At 39.3% G+C, this 16,168-nt stretch overlaps 1 protein-coding gene across 9 annotated transcripts in view; it reads right to left on the bottom strand.

Moving 5' to 3' along the window:
- Positions 1-1,001: 1,001 nt before the first annotated feature.
- DOP1A (DOP1 leucine zipper like protein A) overlaps positions 1,002-16,168 on the bottom strand; it is a 61,747-nt gene continuing 46,580 nt past the window's right edge. For 5 of the 9 annotated variants that reach the window (XM_084513827.1, XM_084513831.1, XM_084513830.1 and 2 more), the window contains 16 exons: positions 16,001-16,135; positions 15,450-15,505; positions 14,825-14,929; positions 14,068-14,134; positions 12,315-12,459; positions 11,960-12,039; positions 11,291-11,400; positions 10,980-11,129; positions 10,504-10,565; positions 9,724-9,876; positions 8,267-8,403; positions 6,918-6,973; positions 5,861-6,025; positions 4,332-4,461; positions 3,561-3,620; positions 1,002-1,598 (listed from right to left, as the gene is read on the bottom strand). In XM_084513827.1, coding sequence (XP_084369953.1) covers positions 1,293-1,598; positions 3,561-3,620; positions 4,332-4,461; positions 5,861-6,025; positions 6,918-6,973; positions 8,267-8,403; positions 9,724-9,876; positions 10,504-10,565; positions 10,980-11,129; positions 11,291-11,400; positions 11,960-12,039; positions 12,315-12,459; positions 14,068-14,134; positions 14,825-14,929; positions 15,450-15,505; positions 16,001-16,135 — 1,917 coding nt within the window. In that variant the 3' untranslated portion in view covers positions 1,002-1,292. Of the gene's footprint in view, positions 1,599-3,560; positions 3,621-4,331; positions 4,462-5,860; positions 6,026-6,917; positions 6,974-8,266; positions 8,404-9,723; positions 9,877-10,503; positions 10,566-10,979; positions 11,130-11,290; positions 11,401-11,959; positions 12,040-12,314; positions 12,460-14,067; positions 14,135-14,824; positions 14,930-15,449; positions 15,506-16,000; positions 16,136-16,168 lie in introns of those variants that run through there. The other 4 variants (XM_084513832.1, XM_084513833.1, XM_084513834.1 and 1 more) reach the window with 2 other exon arrangements.

Genomic DNA, 16,168 nt, shown 5'->3' with positions numbered 1-16,168 from the left:
TGTACTGACCTCTTCTTGGTTGTCACCAGGATTAATCAGAACTGAGCAGAACGTTATTCCGGTTATTTCTTACCTCTGATACACCTTACCTCTTACTGCTGGAGGATGGGAGAGGAAGGGTGTTCGATGCCTGACACTGACCTGTTGGCAGCACCAGCTGTACTCCGGGTGTGTCACTGCTCAGCATCCGGGGGTGGTTCACGTCCAGAGCAGAGCTGATGAACCACCTGCTCCACTGCCAGCAGCGCAGCTCCCAGCAGCTCCAGTGGAGGCTCACTGGAGGGGAGGCTCCCTTCAGCCTTACAGCAGCCAGGCACAGGCTGCATTCTGACATGAGGCAGTAACAGGTACATAATGACACTGCAGCATTCAGCAGCTGGTACTCAGATTAATTAAAAGGGATTAATTAAAAGGGACCAGCTTTCACTGATTACCATGACTCTCCTAGGCTAACTGCTGCATTCATATTTTAGCGTTACTGTGACGAATTTCCCTGCCCCCTCCCCGAGTCACAGGCTGTCAGGCTGTGCCTGAAGGCCGGCTCCCCCACCCTGAGGGCCCTGGGATGGCTGCACAAACAGCTCCTCTGCTGCCCAAACACCCAAAGGCTGCGCTGGGCTGGAGCCTGAGTTCATTTCAGGGGCAACACCATAATGAGAGAGTGTTTCCAAATAATCGGTCTTATTGCAATAATTTTTTTTTTTTTTTTTATGAAATTAACATACGGCTTAAAAAAACAGTTGCTGTAATATAGTGTTTATGATCATTTTTAAGTCTGATTTCTGTTACCTTTCCTACTCCCCCTCAGTGTGAAGGGGCTGAGCTAACGGGATGGAACACTTTTTGAATACACAGGCATTGCTTGTCCGCGTCTTTCAGTTATCTACCTCCGACAAAGATACTAACTGCATTAACTCTCAGCATGGCCTTCTGGAGATTGTGAAATAAGCACAAGTTCCAACAGATCAAAAAAAAAAAAAGACAAATAAACTAGAAACAAATTGAAAAAAATGTGCACCTTGTATTTTTTAGGATTTTTTTTTTTTAAGACAGAACTCAAGACAACAAAATGTGTACTGTAAATAGTAGGCACCGTAATCAATATGAGCCACCAATAATTACACTTGATTCAGGCCACATCCAGAACTCTTATTTACAAATATTTAACTTAAATACAACATTAAGTATTTCATTACATACAAAGTAAGAAAAGAATACTATACACCTGGGAAAGATACAGTATTTCTTTTAAATAGGTACATTACATGTAGGCTGAACAGTACCGGTTTGGTTCACGTTTTTATGACCCCTTCAAGGAAATCCTTCTCCACCATTTCTTCTATCTTCTGCCTCGCTTTGCTGGAGAACTGCTTGAGGTTCTCCATCTTTATGTCCTTGTTCGGGAAGCAGTTGGGGTAAAGGACAGGGCTCCCTGAGTGTCCAACGCACCTGCTTGTGACTTTGCTGTTAAAAACTTGGCTGAGTACGTTAAAGAAAGGCAAAAGCTGCTCAATGCTGCGAACAGTGTAGATGGTTAAAAGCAAGTGGCCTGGCTCCCAGCTTAGTGTTTTCCCTGAGCTGTCCTCTTCTGGGTTTTTCTGTAAATAGAGAGAAACAGGAAATAATGCAGGACAAAACAGAAGAAATACAGGCACAAATAAGAGGCTAATGCCTGATAAAGTATTTTTCCTTATTCTAGAACTATTTATCCCAGCAACAAAGTACACAGAGGCTGCTGCGCAGCTTTCGGAGCAGATCTGCTCCCTGTTACTGCTTAGCTGGAGCCCTTCGGAGGCGGCACCAGGCGAACACTTGCCTCCACTGCCACTCTAGCTGCTCTGTAAAGCAGGCTGCATTTCTGAGACAGCCTTCAGGCTGCATCCTACAGCCCGTGGCAGGGACAATAAACCCCTCAGGGTGTTAGAATGGAAGTGAAGCATTTTCATTTTGTAGCTTGATTTCCAAATTTTCAGAAGAGCAAAGGCGGTGCTGTTTCAAATATCATAACTAGCACAGCTGTAGGCTCTGCGCAGACACCTCACAAGCATCTCAGGAAGTTCTCGCAATGCAACCCAGTTCAGCTGCTCATCGCGTGTTCCCACTAGCCCCTGACTACACACCTTGCACTTCATGGGGAGAATGTCAAGGGGGAGAACTTCAGGAGCACCACCAGTGAAGGCAGCAGTCACACACTCAATGCTTGCAGTCATTGTCCTGGAATAACTGTTCAGGGTCACCTTAACTGTCTGCATGCTAAAATATCTGAGCACTAACATCCAGCTGCTCATTTAGGAATCTTTACTCTTTTTTTTGTTGTTTGACTCACAAAAAACAACATTCAAATCTAGACAGCAAGGCACTACCAACACCGTAAATGCCCCATTTGGAGAATTACTGACAAACCAGCATGGGGGAGCTACCACCATGAAGCAGGGTTCCAGCAGGACAGTTTCTGACTCCCTAAGGCAGGAGAAGAGCAGCACAAAGGCCAAGTCCTGACCTGCCTCTGGGCTGCTCCTCCCTGCCTCTGCATCCAAGAACCCCACGGGCTGTGCAGGCGCCGCGGGTGTGGGCCCTGCTGCCAAGGAGCAGACTCAGTACCGAAGGGAGAACAAAGGGGAGTGGAACATAAGGTAAGGACTAGTGATGGCGCAGCCTTTGAGCAGATTTCTTCAAGAAATGGTATTTAACAAACACAATTTTTGTCCTTCAAATAAAAGCAACTGTCTGTTCCAATTCAGGAGCCTGTGACATCTGTTTCACAAAGCAATTAGATTAAATATGAACACATTCAGTATTTCAGTCTGGTTGTTTGGCTCCCTGTCACAGGAAACAATTATTGCAGCTATACTGCTTATTCTCTAAAGTATTTCTAGAAAAGAAAGCCTGCAAAATAAGCTAGAACAAAAGGAAGACTACATTCCAACACAGAGTTGACAATGCCTCCTACAGAAACTGCTAATTTTTGTAATTTAAAAGTTTCCCATCGGATTCATGGAAGAGAGGCTTTTCGGTACCGGTCTCTGCCGTGCTCTGTACGACCTCGCGAGGAGCACGGAGCGGCTCCAGCACGCGGCCGGCAGCAGCGCACCTGGCAGTCAGCCGCATGGGTGCACGTGCAAATACCGCCGGTGCCTCTGAGCAATGAAATACAATCTGTCCAAGCCATTTCCTCACAGCAGCATCTTTGCCAACACCACTACCTCCTTAGATACTAAAAGCAACAGTTAATTTGACAGAGACTGGGTTAGGGATTGTTTCATGCCTGCTTTCTGTTTGGCATAATTAATTTCACAAGGATTTGCGAAGATGATTCCTTTTAGAACAAAAAACTAACTTTTTGCAATCTATTCATGTAGGAAACCAACTTAAAAGTAAATTTATGAGCCATCTATAAAGATGAGGGCCCTTAGGATTACTTCACTTCAAAAATAGCTCGCTTTGTCCTCTAAAAAGACTCCTCTCTTTCAGTTCAGAAAGTCAAATGCTACCCAGGGCCTCGAGGTGATGGTGTTATGGTGAGCTTATTTCACAACTCAAGCATCAAAGGCCACCCTCACCTGATGCTTGGCCATCTCCAATCCCTCCAAAACCACCGTCTTAAAGTCCTCCTGTTTGTCCTGTGGAAGGAAAGAGGAGAACTTTCAGACTGCATTTCATATATGGAAATCATACGCTGCCATGAAGGCTGTGCAGCTGGTTGGGTGCCGTGTTTCAGCAGGAAGTTGCCGGCCCCAAAGAGCGCATTGGCCAGGAACGGCAGAGAGGGGCTCATGGGGCCAAGACACTCCTAGACAATGACAGCACTGTCAGGTTGTTCTGTTTATGGCCAGCAGTGCCAAAGGAGGTTTTTAAGCACATTCCCCTTGGACAACAGAGCCTAAGAAACACCCCGCTGCATGAATCAGAGCATTAGTCAGAGCGCCCTGAGGCAGAATTAAAGCCAACTGAAACACTTTGCTCAGAAACAGTATTTTCTAAGGAAAACACACAGCTACACACAACAGTGTCCTCCTCTGCTCCAAGAAGAAATGGCCTGGAAATCCGTATTCATTACCTCGTGGTCATCTCACCCCGTATTGAGCGAACAGAAAAAATTATTCAAAGTCACTGACGGTTTTTTTTTGTTGTTGTTTTTTTTTTTTTTTTTTTTTTTTTTTTAATAAACCTACCTATGTCTTTGTCTGATGCTGGCCTGAGATTACACCAGCAGGAATCTCCCATGCTGGATAAGCTCCTTTCCATTCTCCATTGAAATAAACAATCAGACATACAGTAACTTGCAGCACTAAGGTCTCACGGAAAAGCAGAGCCAGATAGAAGTGGCGTACCTTTGCTTTTTTTCGCAACAGCTTTGCCAGACGCACGACGTAAGGTTTGAATTCCCTCTGATGTGTACCCTGTCTTCGTACCTCTAAGCCTGAATCATCTGATGCTTCTGGAATAAAAGCCCAGCGATACCTGTCACGAGATAACACAAGCAGACATTATCCTTACTGAACATGCTGCCTTTTCTGCTGGATCTAAGAACATGAGAGGATGAGGAAATCTAGTTAAATATCAAAGAAAAAGGAACAAAAACCAAAAGCCAATATTTGACAGGAATAGCAAAGTCACATTCTGAAAAGGGGAAGGTAACACGGCTGAGAAAGGTAGCATTGTCTTTCTCCTTTAGCATTTCTTGAAGTATTTAGGGATGTCAACTTTTTTTTAAGTTACTTAAAACACTTGCATGTTCGTGATACTTCGAATAACATGCCAAATATTCTCTATATACTGGGTTGATAGGAAGAATTCATTTATTTTATCTATTCACAGGCCAAAAGGATAAAACGAACCATTCCCTCCCCTTCTGCTCACTGCACTGCCAAGACTGGCTACCTGCATTATAAACTATAAAGGAAATTGAAGTTTCCGTCCTTGGGGCTCCTGTCCAAGTCTCTGTGAGAACTCTAAGAGACAGCATGATTCAGCATGACTGCTGTCTTTCCAGAAAGGCGTGGTAATGACCTTAATAAAACTGGTTTGACTAATAGCAGAGATTAGGACAGCACAGAGAGCTTGGCAAGAATTACGAGCGAAACCCCCAGAAAATAAATCAAATCAAGGAACCTTTGAGATTAGCTTTAGATTTATGAATAGTTCAGGTCACAAAGTGACAGCGTACAAGTCCTTCCACCTTCTAGCACACGCGAGGATCTTTAGAATGCCAGGTCAATTAGAGCTGACCAAATATCTCCACCGTGCAGCATCAAGGAAGAGAAGAAATACTTGGTTTTGTCCTGTGCTGCTTCTCACTTCTGCAGTCTTCAGCATTGTTCTACGTTCATTTTTCTCCAATGGAATAGGATCGCAGAGGCACTGCGCAAGCAGTTTGCATGCATGAACGCTGCTGCTCTAAACCAACCTAGGGAGCCCCCTCCACAAGCAGGTTTGTTGCTGCGTATTCCAGTCAGCTCACACAGGAGTAGTTTAAGTGAAATCATACTGGGATCATACAGTCATCTGATCTGATGACTTAGTCACTGAGACACGTGGGTGTACTTTGGGTTCTCAGACATTACTGCAACTAAATACTTGAAAAACAAAATATTTCATTTAAGTTGCTATTACTCATTAGGTCGCAGGTGTGGAGAATCTCAAGCCACAGGCTAAATCAAAACAGCTTGAAATCATCTGCTGGGCAGTGTCATTTGCTCTGGGGGCCACTCTGCCATTGGCAGGGGTTGGACTGTGGGCTACTCTGGATGAAAACCAGAAAGGGAAAAGAAATTGGAAAATGCAGATTTTAAACATGAGAATTTTACCAAGAGGCACAGATAAACATCCAGAAACCTAGACGATAGCATCTTTTACTCACATCTGAAATTGAGGAAGGTTTTCAGATGGCAAAGCTAGGGCCAAATCCAGGAATTTGCAAGCAGACAAGTACAGGTTCAGCCATCTCTGGCTATTGTAGGACGTGGAGAAACCATTTCCTCCCGTGTATGTTGTCTCCAGACCAGCAACGGATGGGCCAGAAGTCCTAAAATAAAGTACCGCAGACAGGTAAGTCATCATGAGAAGATCCTCCTCCTGTGCTTGCCTTTATGAACGCACAACTCTTTATTTACGAAAAAAATTCGACATCCATAAATCAAAACAGAACGTTGCAAGTCTGTGCTATGGCTGGAGTTTAGTATGTGTGTGTATAAATAAAACGTTTATATAGATATAAAAATAAAAATATATTAAACTGTATCTGATTCCTGTCAGTCATCCAGATTAAGAGGGAGTTTTAACTCACTCATTATGTGGATATTACTTTGTTTTAGAGAAAATTCTTCAAAAGAATACAAAGCTAGGAAAAAAGTGAAGAACAAGACTTGGGCAAATAACTCCTCTTGTTCTTTTGAGAAGTCTGAGTCTATTGCTAACACTGACTGAAACTAGACCACACTACACAGAGGGTAGGTGCGATAGAAATAGGCAATACAACAAAATTAAAAGCTCTGCCTAATCTCTGTGTCTTTCTAACACTAAAAGAAACCACTTTTTTAATAGAATTTTAAAAGGCGCAATCTTAATCTAAATATATGCATAATACAGAAAAACTATAAAGTCATGTGATGTGTATTTTAATTGCAAATCAGGGTCGTTTTAGCCAGGAAGACGCTAAGAACTAACATACTTGTAACGCATAATTTACCCTAGATGTTTATGAGCAATCTAACAGTTGTTTTTTGTTGTTGTTGTTATTTTGCCCTGAACAATGTGTTCCTGGTACTGCAGTCAGACTGGAACACTCTTCACTTGTCCGTTTCATTTGAGCTTGACAATTGTTTCTAAGACAAACTACTCTGAAGAATGGCTCATCTGTCCATCAATGTGCCAAGAGACCGGTATTAAGCTAAAAAAGCAGGAAGTTCGTAAATTACCTGGAAATGTCTTCATCTGCAGTGAGCTCCTGTTCCATCAGTAAAAATACTTGTACCTGAAGATCAAATGCTGTATTTTAATACCATTTTTTACAGACTGCAACCCAGGAAAATGCTGTAGGGAAGTGTGAGTAATAAGCCTTAGAGGAACTATTGTTTGGAGCTTTATTTCCATTCCTGGATGATGCCCACTGAACTACGAGTGGACAATGGCACTCTGAAATTCATCCCTCATGTACAGCTCAAGTAGCACAAGAACCTGGCTCTCTTATGGCCAGGGAAGCTCTCAGAGGCTAATTCCTTCCACTTCTTAGAAAGGGAGCCCAGCAGAGAGCAAGGCCTGAAGGAAATGAGAATAAAGAATCACAAAGAAGCAGTTAAGCTCAGGTGTGAGTTCCTGGAGACAACACAGTGCTGCCCGCTAGAAGCAGTTCCTTGACTGCTGCACCTTGCATAAACACCAGGGGACAGCACAAGGATAGGAGAGCCATGCTGCTCCCAGCTCTTAGCACAGGGTAAATGGGATTTCCAATACTTACACTATTAACAGGCTTAAAATTCAATGCAGATACTGCTAAAAAATGCACTTGATTTTTAAAATATTATATACAGCTTTTCTCATCTATTGCTTAAATCTGTGGTTAGTTGTCTACAGTAGGCACCAACAGATATCAAACAAATAACAGCAATTATTCTGATTTGTAATTTGTGTTAGCCAGCCCCTTACAAAGTACTTCATTAACGGGCTAAATGGACCACAGGATGCACCAAGCACTCCACCATTCCTCTTCCCAAAACCCAGAAGAGCATGTCAAATGGTCAACATTTGAGGCTAGCAGCTCTGAAAACAGGTGTTTCTCCTGTCTTAGGCAGAGTAAAATGAGAAATAGAAAAGCTGAGAACAGAGCCTTGTATAAAGCTAGTTACAATATTTCAGTCACAATGTGATCTGAATGAGCACTAACTGCCAACACAGCATGGATTCTGACTCCTTCTTTAAGGAGCTTCTCAGCCTCATTGTTGGAGGAAGAAGGCTGAATGAGCAAGGAAGCAGCCACAGGGACTGGCAATGTTGGATTGGGTACGCGTACATGGGCAGAATTTGAAGGAGTCAGTATGGAACAATAAAAGTAAAGGCAAATTTAACTCAGGGGACATTTGAACTTCAGTAGTATAAGCTAATGTGTTCTATTTGGCTGGGAAAAAAATAGACACACGGACTATGAAAATAAGTCAGCTTTCAGTTACATGCATGCTATCAAGAAGAAATTTTCTTAAACATTGTGTAATTGGGTTGTATCTCAAAGTTGCACCACTTTTCCAAATCACGTATGCTAACTGCAACTCACCAGTTCAGTGATCATGGTAGGCCAAAGCGAAGTAAGGTGCTGCGGGGACATTCTTAAGAGCAATACTCTGAAAAACAGGAACACTTGGGAATGAAGGGTGGGCACCTGTGGCAAACGGAGACTTTCTACCAGCCTTTCTGAAACAAAAAGCCAAGAAGGTTTTCTCAGTTCAGAATAATTCCAACTTGCATTTTCTTCCCTCTTAATTAAAAAAAAAAAAAAAAAAAAGTATCTGCCATGTCATTGCTTCAGTATGTTCTTTTACATTGACAGAATAAAGCTGTAGCAAATAACCACTGAGAAAGGAACCTTCACTAAGCAAGGAACAAAAGCAAGAAACTTCATAGCAGTTGTGTATTTTCAGTCAAGTTCTCCACATTACTGCAATACTGCATCTGGGAGTTTTGCAGTTTTACTCCTTCCAAAAAGAGGAGTTAACAGATTCCAAATAAAACAAAAAGGGCTCAAACAGCTAGAGTATATATTATTAAAAGGCTGCATCATCACAGTAAATTAATCTTACACAGGGATAAGACACTGACATTTAACTATAAGCATTCAACACTGAGGCAAACAAAGCAATTTATCAGTCAAGCCAACACATGCACTTTGCAGTTCAGACCACTGAAAAGCATCTTGTATCTTGAACACAGTAAATGCAGCTACTGACTGACTGGGGAAAGAAATTTCAAAGAATAAGTCCTGGAACAAATGAAATGAGAAAGATGATGCATCTGACTTTCTATACGGAGGAAGAGACCAAGGTATTGTCCCTGGAAGTCTTCAAAAGACGTTTAGATGTAGAGCTTAGGGAAATGGTTTAGTGGGGACTGTTAGCGTTAGGTCAGAGGTTGGACTCAATGATCTTGAGGTCTCTTCCAACCTAGAAAATTCTGTGATTCTGTATTCATCTTGGCAGCAGTAGCAGACAATATACCTCAGAAGCTGCTGTAACTATTTGCATCATCTTAGAAAATCAAACAGATCTCATTCCCAATCTCTTCATTTAAAAAGGTCAGTGGAATAGATATTCTTCAGTGATAAATAGGACATACAATCAGAAAAGCAGAAAAAAAGCACTACAGAAGTCAACAATTCAAAAGCTCTTCAAGGTCAGCCTTCGTATTTATCCCTAGTTGAACATTCAAGGTATAAGCAGATGTCATGCCAAAAAGCACCTTTCAGGTGCCCAGGGACATCAGCCAAGGTATAAAATGACAAATCAGTGAAATAATCTAGGTAAGTGAACTGCTAATCAAAGTTCACGTGCTTTGTAACCATTTCAGACTGAATGAGTTCTGAACAAAATCTGCAGAAGTTTTGTCTTCAACCACAGAAACAGTACTGCACACAGATATTCTGGGGGACAAATTTACCTGCTGTTACCCTGTGATACAAATATTCCTCAGTCAAAAATCAGATTCCAAAACTCCATGAACTGCTACATTTTTACTGACCTTGTATATCTGGAAGGTATTTCTGGTATTGGTCTATCTCACTACTAAAAATTGCAAAAGCCAATCTCTTGAGGAGCATAGCACGCTGTTCCAGCTCTACGTCTCTGTTAGCAAACAGATTGAGCGAACTGCTCTGAGCCACAGCCACTCGTGCTGAAACACAAAATGAAGAGCACAGAGACTAACATCAAATTTCCCTTCCACTCCACTTAAAGTAGCAAATAACTCTTACTTCCATTGCATGAACATAGCTTAAAAGCAGTCATTATGAAGATACTTATTTTGCAGTTTGTGCTTTTAACAATAGAGATTTAAAATATACATTGAAAGAAAACTCATAGCTATACACAGCATAGCTGTGGGTCTTTGGGTGGCAGACCAGACACCTTTTTTAAAAAGACAGTTTTCAGGTACAGATGCTCATAAGCTTTGAATGCGCAGAATCATTTTTTTCCTTAAGCAGAGTTCAGTGTCACATGTAAAAAAAAAAATAAAAATCTGCTCTGTTTAGTGAACTGTGTCATAAAGGCAAAATTCACTGTGCTCCAGGATGGTCTCAAATTCTCTCACTTCAAGAGATCTTATTTACAGATCACTAGAAACAAATAGTTGAAGAAAACAGAAAAACATCGAATAATTTAAACACATTCAAATCAACACTGAACAAATGTTTTCTTCAAGATGCTTATTCTTCCCCTCTTTTTTTTTTTTTTTTTTTTTTTTTTTTTTTTTTTTTGTTTCCCTTGGAGAGAAGTCACTACTACATCAATAAATACTTACTCATCAAATCTCGGAATGTGGTTTTGTCATGTGTCATCAAATTATCCATAATAGCTCTCCAACTAAAAGAGAAAGATTATATACAAATCAGAAAAGCAAGAAATAATTACAGGAAGCTTTTTCTGCTCTTTTAACTAATACAGGTCCATTTCTGCTACAATTTGCAATCTGAGCTCTCTGCAATATAGGTACTATTTACCTGGTGCAGTTTGATCTGAAACTATAAAATGTCTACCTCTTTTTCTCAGAGAAAATACTTCAGAAAAATATTGAAATTGAAAAAACAGACTTCTGCACAAGAAATACAGCTTAGGTAGGTAAGTTTCATAATTTAAATGGTAATCTAAAACACACTACAATTTCTCTCAACAGAGACCTGTTGGGAAGTTTTGGACCACATCATACACTGTCGCGTTCAAAGGTTTATGTAAAATTTGAAACAAACACTGATATAAGCAGAAAAAGGAAGGTCTTACTGGTTAACACAAGAAGCATCCATCTGGAAGAAGCTAGAATCCATGAAGAGGTCAAATGCTTCCTTTTTCCATGCTCTCCTTGTATACTGATACCCACTGAGACTGCTTAATAACTGAACACAGGCTCGATAACTGGAAGCGTTGTGAGCGCTAAACAAAAGAAGTCAACAGGAAACAATTTAAAATTGTTGCTTTACATAAAGTTTTAATAGATATCTAATCCTTATCATGCCTATTTCAACTGAAGTATCAAACAACAAATTTTAATTGGTAGTAGAGATCTATACAAATTGAATAAATTGTAAAGATACCTGTGATTACGGAGGTAGGGAACAACATAGTGCATAATATTTACAAGCAAAGGAATAACCCTCTCCTTTTCATCACTGTAGAAAACCATATCCAAGAGATGAGCCAAAACCTACAAAAGGTGAGGAACTTACGTTATCATGAATTCCCAAACTGCTTGTTATTTACTATACAGCATTTTTTTATTTTATTTTTTTATTTTTTTGTATTTTGTCCTTCATTGAATGTTCAAGTTTATGATAGAGGTGATCAAATTTCAGGTACCACACAAAATCCAAAGTAAAAATATCCCTTAATTGTTAACACAAAATGAGGTTAAAAACACAGAAGCATTAACTCTCGGACAAATCATTCTAAAAAGCAATCTAGAAAAGAAAAAAAAATCCACAGATTGACTGTGATTATCAGCAGTAAATAACACATACAACTAAAACACATGAAGTGGGTCACCACAACAGTTCCCTGTACTACACATCTGAAACGGCACACTTTTCTTCTCATCCATCTCACTGAATATTTATAATTATCTTAACAACAAAGTTTTATTGTTATATGACAGGAACCAGTATGCACTCATACCACTGTTTCCCAGCAAAGCTCATTCCCCAAGCTTTCCACGATATAAAAGATTATTATAAGACAGCATTTATTACACTTGAGGAGGTATTTACCTCAGAAAGCAGGGTCAATGCATGGACACTATAAACAGAAGGAGTTATGCTTGAAGTTTCCATTGCTGGAGACAACATGTCTAAATGAAGATAATAATAGTAAAAAGTTCAAAGTTAATTTTCTTAAGCCATTATTCACCTTGCAGGCATACTTTAACAGTGTATATTTTGAATGTGCACAGACTTTGCCATACATACCACATAAAGCACTAATGCCTCAACAATACCAAAGCATTTTTAATGTTTTCAAATACAAATATTCAATTAACAAAGTTACCTTCTTGGTTCATTTTGGTGTGATAATTAATGTTTATTGAAAAGTTTTATTTCCAATAAAAGATGAAAATGAAGTCACCTTCAATATCCGATTCTACATTGTTTCCATCAACCATAATCTTGGGGGAAGGCTTGACCTCTAAGTTTCGTCTTAGCCAAGTAGTCTGCTCCAAGGAAGAACCAGCAATTGCTCCTATGGCGTCCACTATCTTGTGTGTTACATCCTGATAGAGGGGAAAACAAAACAAAAAAAAAACAACAAATAAACAAGCTTTTAAGAACTTTGTGCAGAACGGCTACGTTTGTTGTCCTGACACACATTTTCTGAAAATCTCTTTGTAATTACGTATAGAACTGCTTTAAATCTCTTCTGTTCAATATTGCCAGCGATGAAGAACGAACTCCACAGAAAGTAAGATCATCTTCAACAGATTACCAAGTAGAAGTAAGTAGAAGTTACTACAGAGCTTTTCCAGAGGACAAAACTGATATATACGATAATTCTAGTACATTCAAGAAAAGGTTTGAAGTCAACAGAACAAAAATCTGTAAGTGTTTATCACATCCTGAAGGACTGAAGCGTTTTTATAAAATCCTTCCTACCACATATGCTGACCACAGTTCTGAGCACACATCTGGTTGTGGTAGCAACCTCCTGACAAATAAATGTCAAAATAGCTAAGAAGGGTATCTAAGAAGATATCTAAGCATTACTCCACAGACACAATTAGTATCTGGAAAATGCTAAGGAAGTTATATTCTATGAACAATTGCTTAACTCACGGTTGGCTCTGCATGCTTTCCAACAAGATATTATTACATCATCTTGGAACTGAACCACGTACACATCTAACTACACACATCTGCTTGTTAAACAGGAATAATGTTCGTTAGTAATCAAGCATTTGGGAACAAGCCAATCTGAATATGAGCTTGTAATACGGTGCTGCTACATACATATCAAAATAAATTCTAAGATTTTAACACCAACAGGACCCCTATTTTATTTGCTATAAATTAGCAAGAAAACTACACTGGGTGGCCCCACATTAGAATTTTTCAAACCATTGTTCTCAGGAGAAAAGAATTCAGAAAACACAGTAACATTAAGAAGAGTTTAGGAATGAAAAATACTGACAGAAAATTAAAAGAACAGGCAAGGCCCTGCTTACAGAAAGCACTCCAGACTAAAAATGTAAAATAAGAAAAATATATGCATTTAATTGAGGAAAATAAGTATCAAATGAAGCAGTCAAGACTCCATTATTTCACAACCAGAAAATTCAATATAGGCAGTATTATTACCAACCTGTTTGACATTTGTCTCTTCCTCAGTCTGCCTTCCAGTCCCACTACCGTCTTACTTGTGACCACCTTTCTAACATCTCCCTCTCTCTCTCTTCCCCCACCTCATGACCTCCCTCTAAACCTCCCTCCCACTTTGCTGGAAAACTGGCAGCACTTGGCTGTTGTCCAGCTGCTGTTTCTCTCTCAAGGGGGGCATTAATTATCCTTCTTTTATGTAACAGTCAATTAAAGTAATATCTTTAGGACACCTTCCATCAGACTTGGCTCAAAATTGAGCACCAGTCCTTGGGCTGAATGGAGAAGGACAGCACATAGGTCCAATTTCCTTCAGAAACTACACTAAATTAAACAATCAACATGCCAACAATAAACATTTAAAATTTGTTTAGCACTTACTAATTGCTTAAAAACACTTTTACAAGGAACATAATTTGGGTACTGCCTTGTCATTCATATGATTCTCTCAAACGAGGCATTTATTGTTCAATATTTTTAAAGCAACAAAGCCTACAAAAAAATCTTACCTGAAGATCTCTTTGGTCCTTCTTATTCTCCAGGCTCGGATTTTTCATAATAAATTCATTCAGAACACTGAAAAAAAAATGAAGCAAATAGGGATTTTGTAAATTTTGTAACCAGTAATTTTGAAAGCCATGACAAATCTGAAGAAATTTATACGCCCAGTATTTATTTACTAAACCTTAATGTCACTACTACTTATCAATATTCTAGGAAATACATTTGCAAGTTAGTTTTGATTATACCATGAAGTTTATGACATATTTTACTGGAATATACTCAAGTATCTTTAGAAACAATTTTCTAGTGAAGTTAAATTCCAGAAATTCAAGAAAACGGTGCTTGATGCTTTATACAGAAAAACATATCCAACATGTTATTTCTAATACTCCACAAACAGCTTCTGTGCTAGACATGAATCCTTTCTAGTGGGCTGCAAATCTACATATACCAAAATTAGGCATTATTAGTTATTAAATAAGTAAAATCAGAAATTTAAATCTAATGTTTAAAGAGCCTGAATGGTTCCAATAACCAGTAAGGTAATAAGGATCTTGTCTTATGTAATATTCTAATAAAAAATTTCATCTCTCTCTATAACCATTCCTCAGAGAAGACGCTAATAGAAACAGAACACAGGTAACAGGGATTCATCTCCAGATCTTTTTCACTTATCTTTGTGTCAACACACTAACACTTCAGTACGATTTCACACACTTATGTTGAGCTTCTTTAGAAATTGCAGATATCAAGAACCCTTACCCAAGTATGAGGAATTGTCCTGGAGCTGGAAGACCAACCTGGATGGAATCCTTTAAGAGAAGCAGCAGTGCTGCCCAGCTATCTACTAAGCTGGTCACTGGAATCCTAAAATAGAGACAGCAATGACAGCAATGAAAATAGCATCATCTCCCTCAGCATTCTTCACTTTTTTACCTCACAGTTTACCTGTCAGATATTGTTAATCAACACTACTACAGATTTTTATTTTTTTTCTGTTTAATATTAGATGGTTACATCAAGCCATTAAGAAAAGAAAGAAGGCAGAAGAACAGTATACTCAAAAGATGTGCTTTTCAGTCAAAGGCTGGAGTGGTAGCAGTGAGTTACAGTACAAGTAAGATCAGCTTTCTTTACACAGTAGGGAGACTTCCTGAAAAATTTTCAGACAGGGAAGAAGGGTGTTGCAGAATTCGGGAATTCCTTTTCCCTGTTTACTTTATAAAAATCTCCTTCTTTATAACACCTACAGTTCAAAACCAATCTTTCTTCATGATTTATAGTACACAAGCCATTTCTCTTCCTAAGGGTTATAAAATATAAAAAGAAATCCAGTTTGTTCATCTGCTTCTTGGTGACAGGAATAAAGTTTAACTTCTTGACTTACCTTTGAGTATAAGCATAGAAAAACTGCAACATGCAGACTTCCAGTGAAAGATGTTTCTGGGGAAAAAAATGAAAACTGTTACAGGGAAGAAAAAAAAGACCTTCCCCACTTGCTAGAGCAAAAATGAAAACACTATTTTACTGCATTGCCTGAATATGTAAATTAATTCATTAACAAGGTATTATGAACCCTCAATAAGGCATCTCTTTATGAAGTTATTCTTCTTTTGTTTCTTCCTCTTTTCCTCATTTCCCTTTCCCACCCAAAAGAAAATTCAATCTTATACTAGGGTTTCTCTCTTGTAAGGAAGCCATCCCCACAAAACACTTTTGTTCAGAAGCAGTAAACAAGATTCTGCAGTCGTTCCAAAACCAGCAATGACTTACATGACTTCCCTCCAAAAGCTCACCGATCTACTAGATATTCAGAATTTTCACACTAAGTATGGTATACAATTATTTCATGCACAAAGCCAACCAAGTATGTACATCAGTGTTCTAAGCTTTAGTAAGACATTTAATAAATCAGTAGCACTTCTACAGTTTTCATACCTTGTCCTTTGCTATGGCTGGAGGCTGCTTCAAAACTTCCTTCACTGTTTGTATAACAGTCTCAGTTCTCATAACACTGATTGAGCGAACTAGCTCAACCAGCAGAAGCTGTTCTTCACCTGCTGCAGGAATAACCTAGAAGAATAAACATATGTCACATTACCATCA

This window comes from Aythya ferina, assembly GCF_964211825.1.
Source record: "Aythya ferina genome assembly, chromosome: 3".
NCBI classification, from domain to species: domain Eukaryota; kingdom Metazoa; phylum Chordata; class Aves; order Anseriformes; family Anatidae; genus Aythya; species Aythya ferina.
Note: the sequence above shows the minus strand (reverse complement) of the source record. Positions and strands in the feature narration are given on the sequence as shown.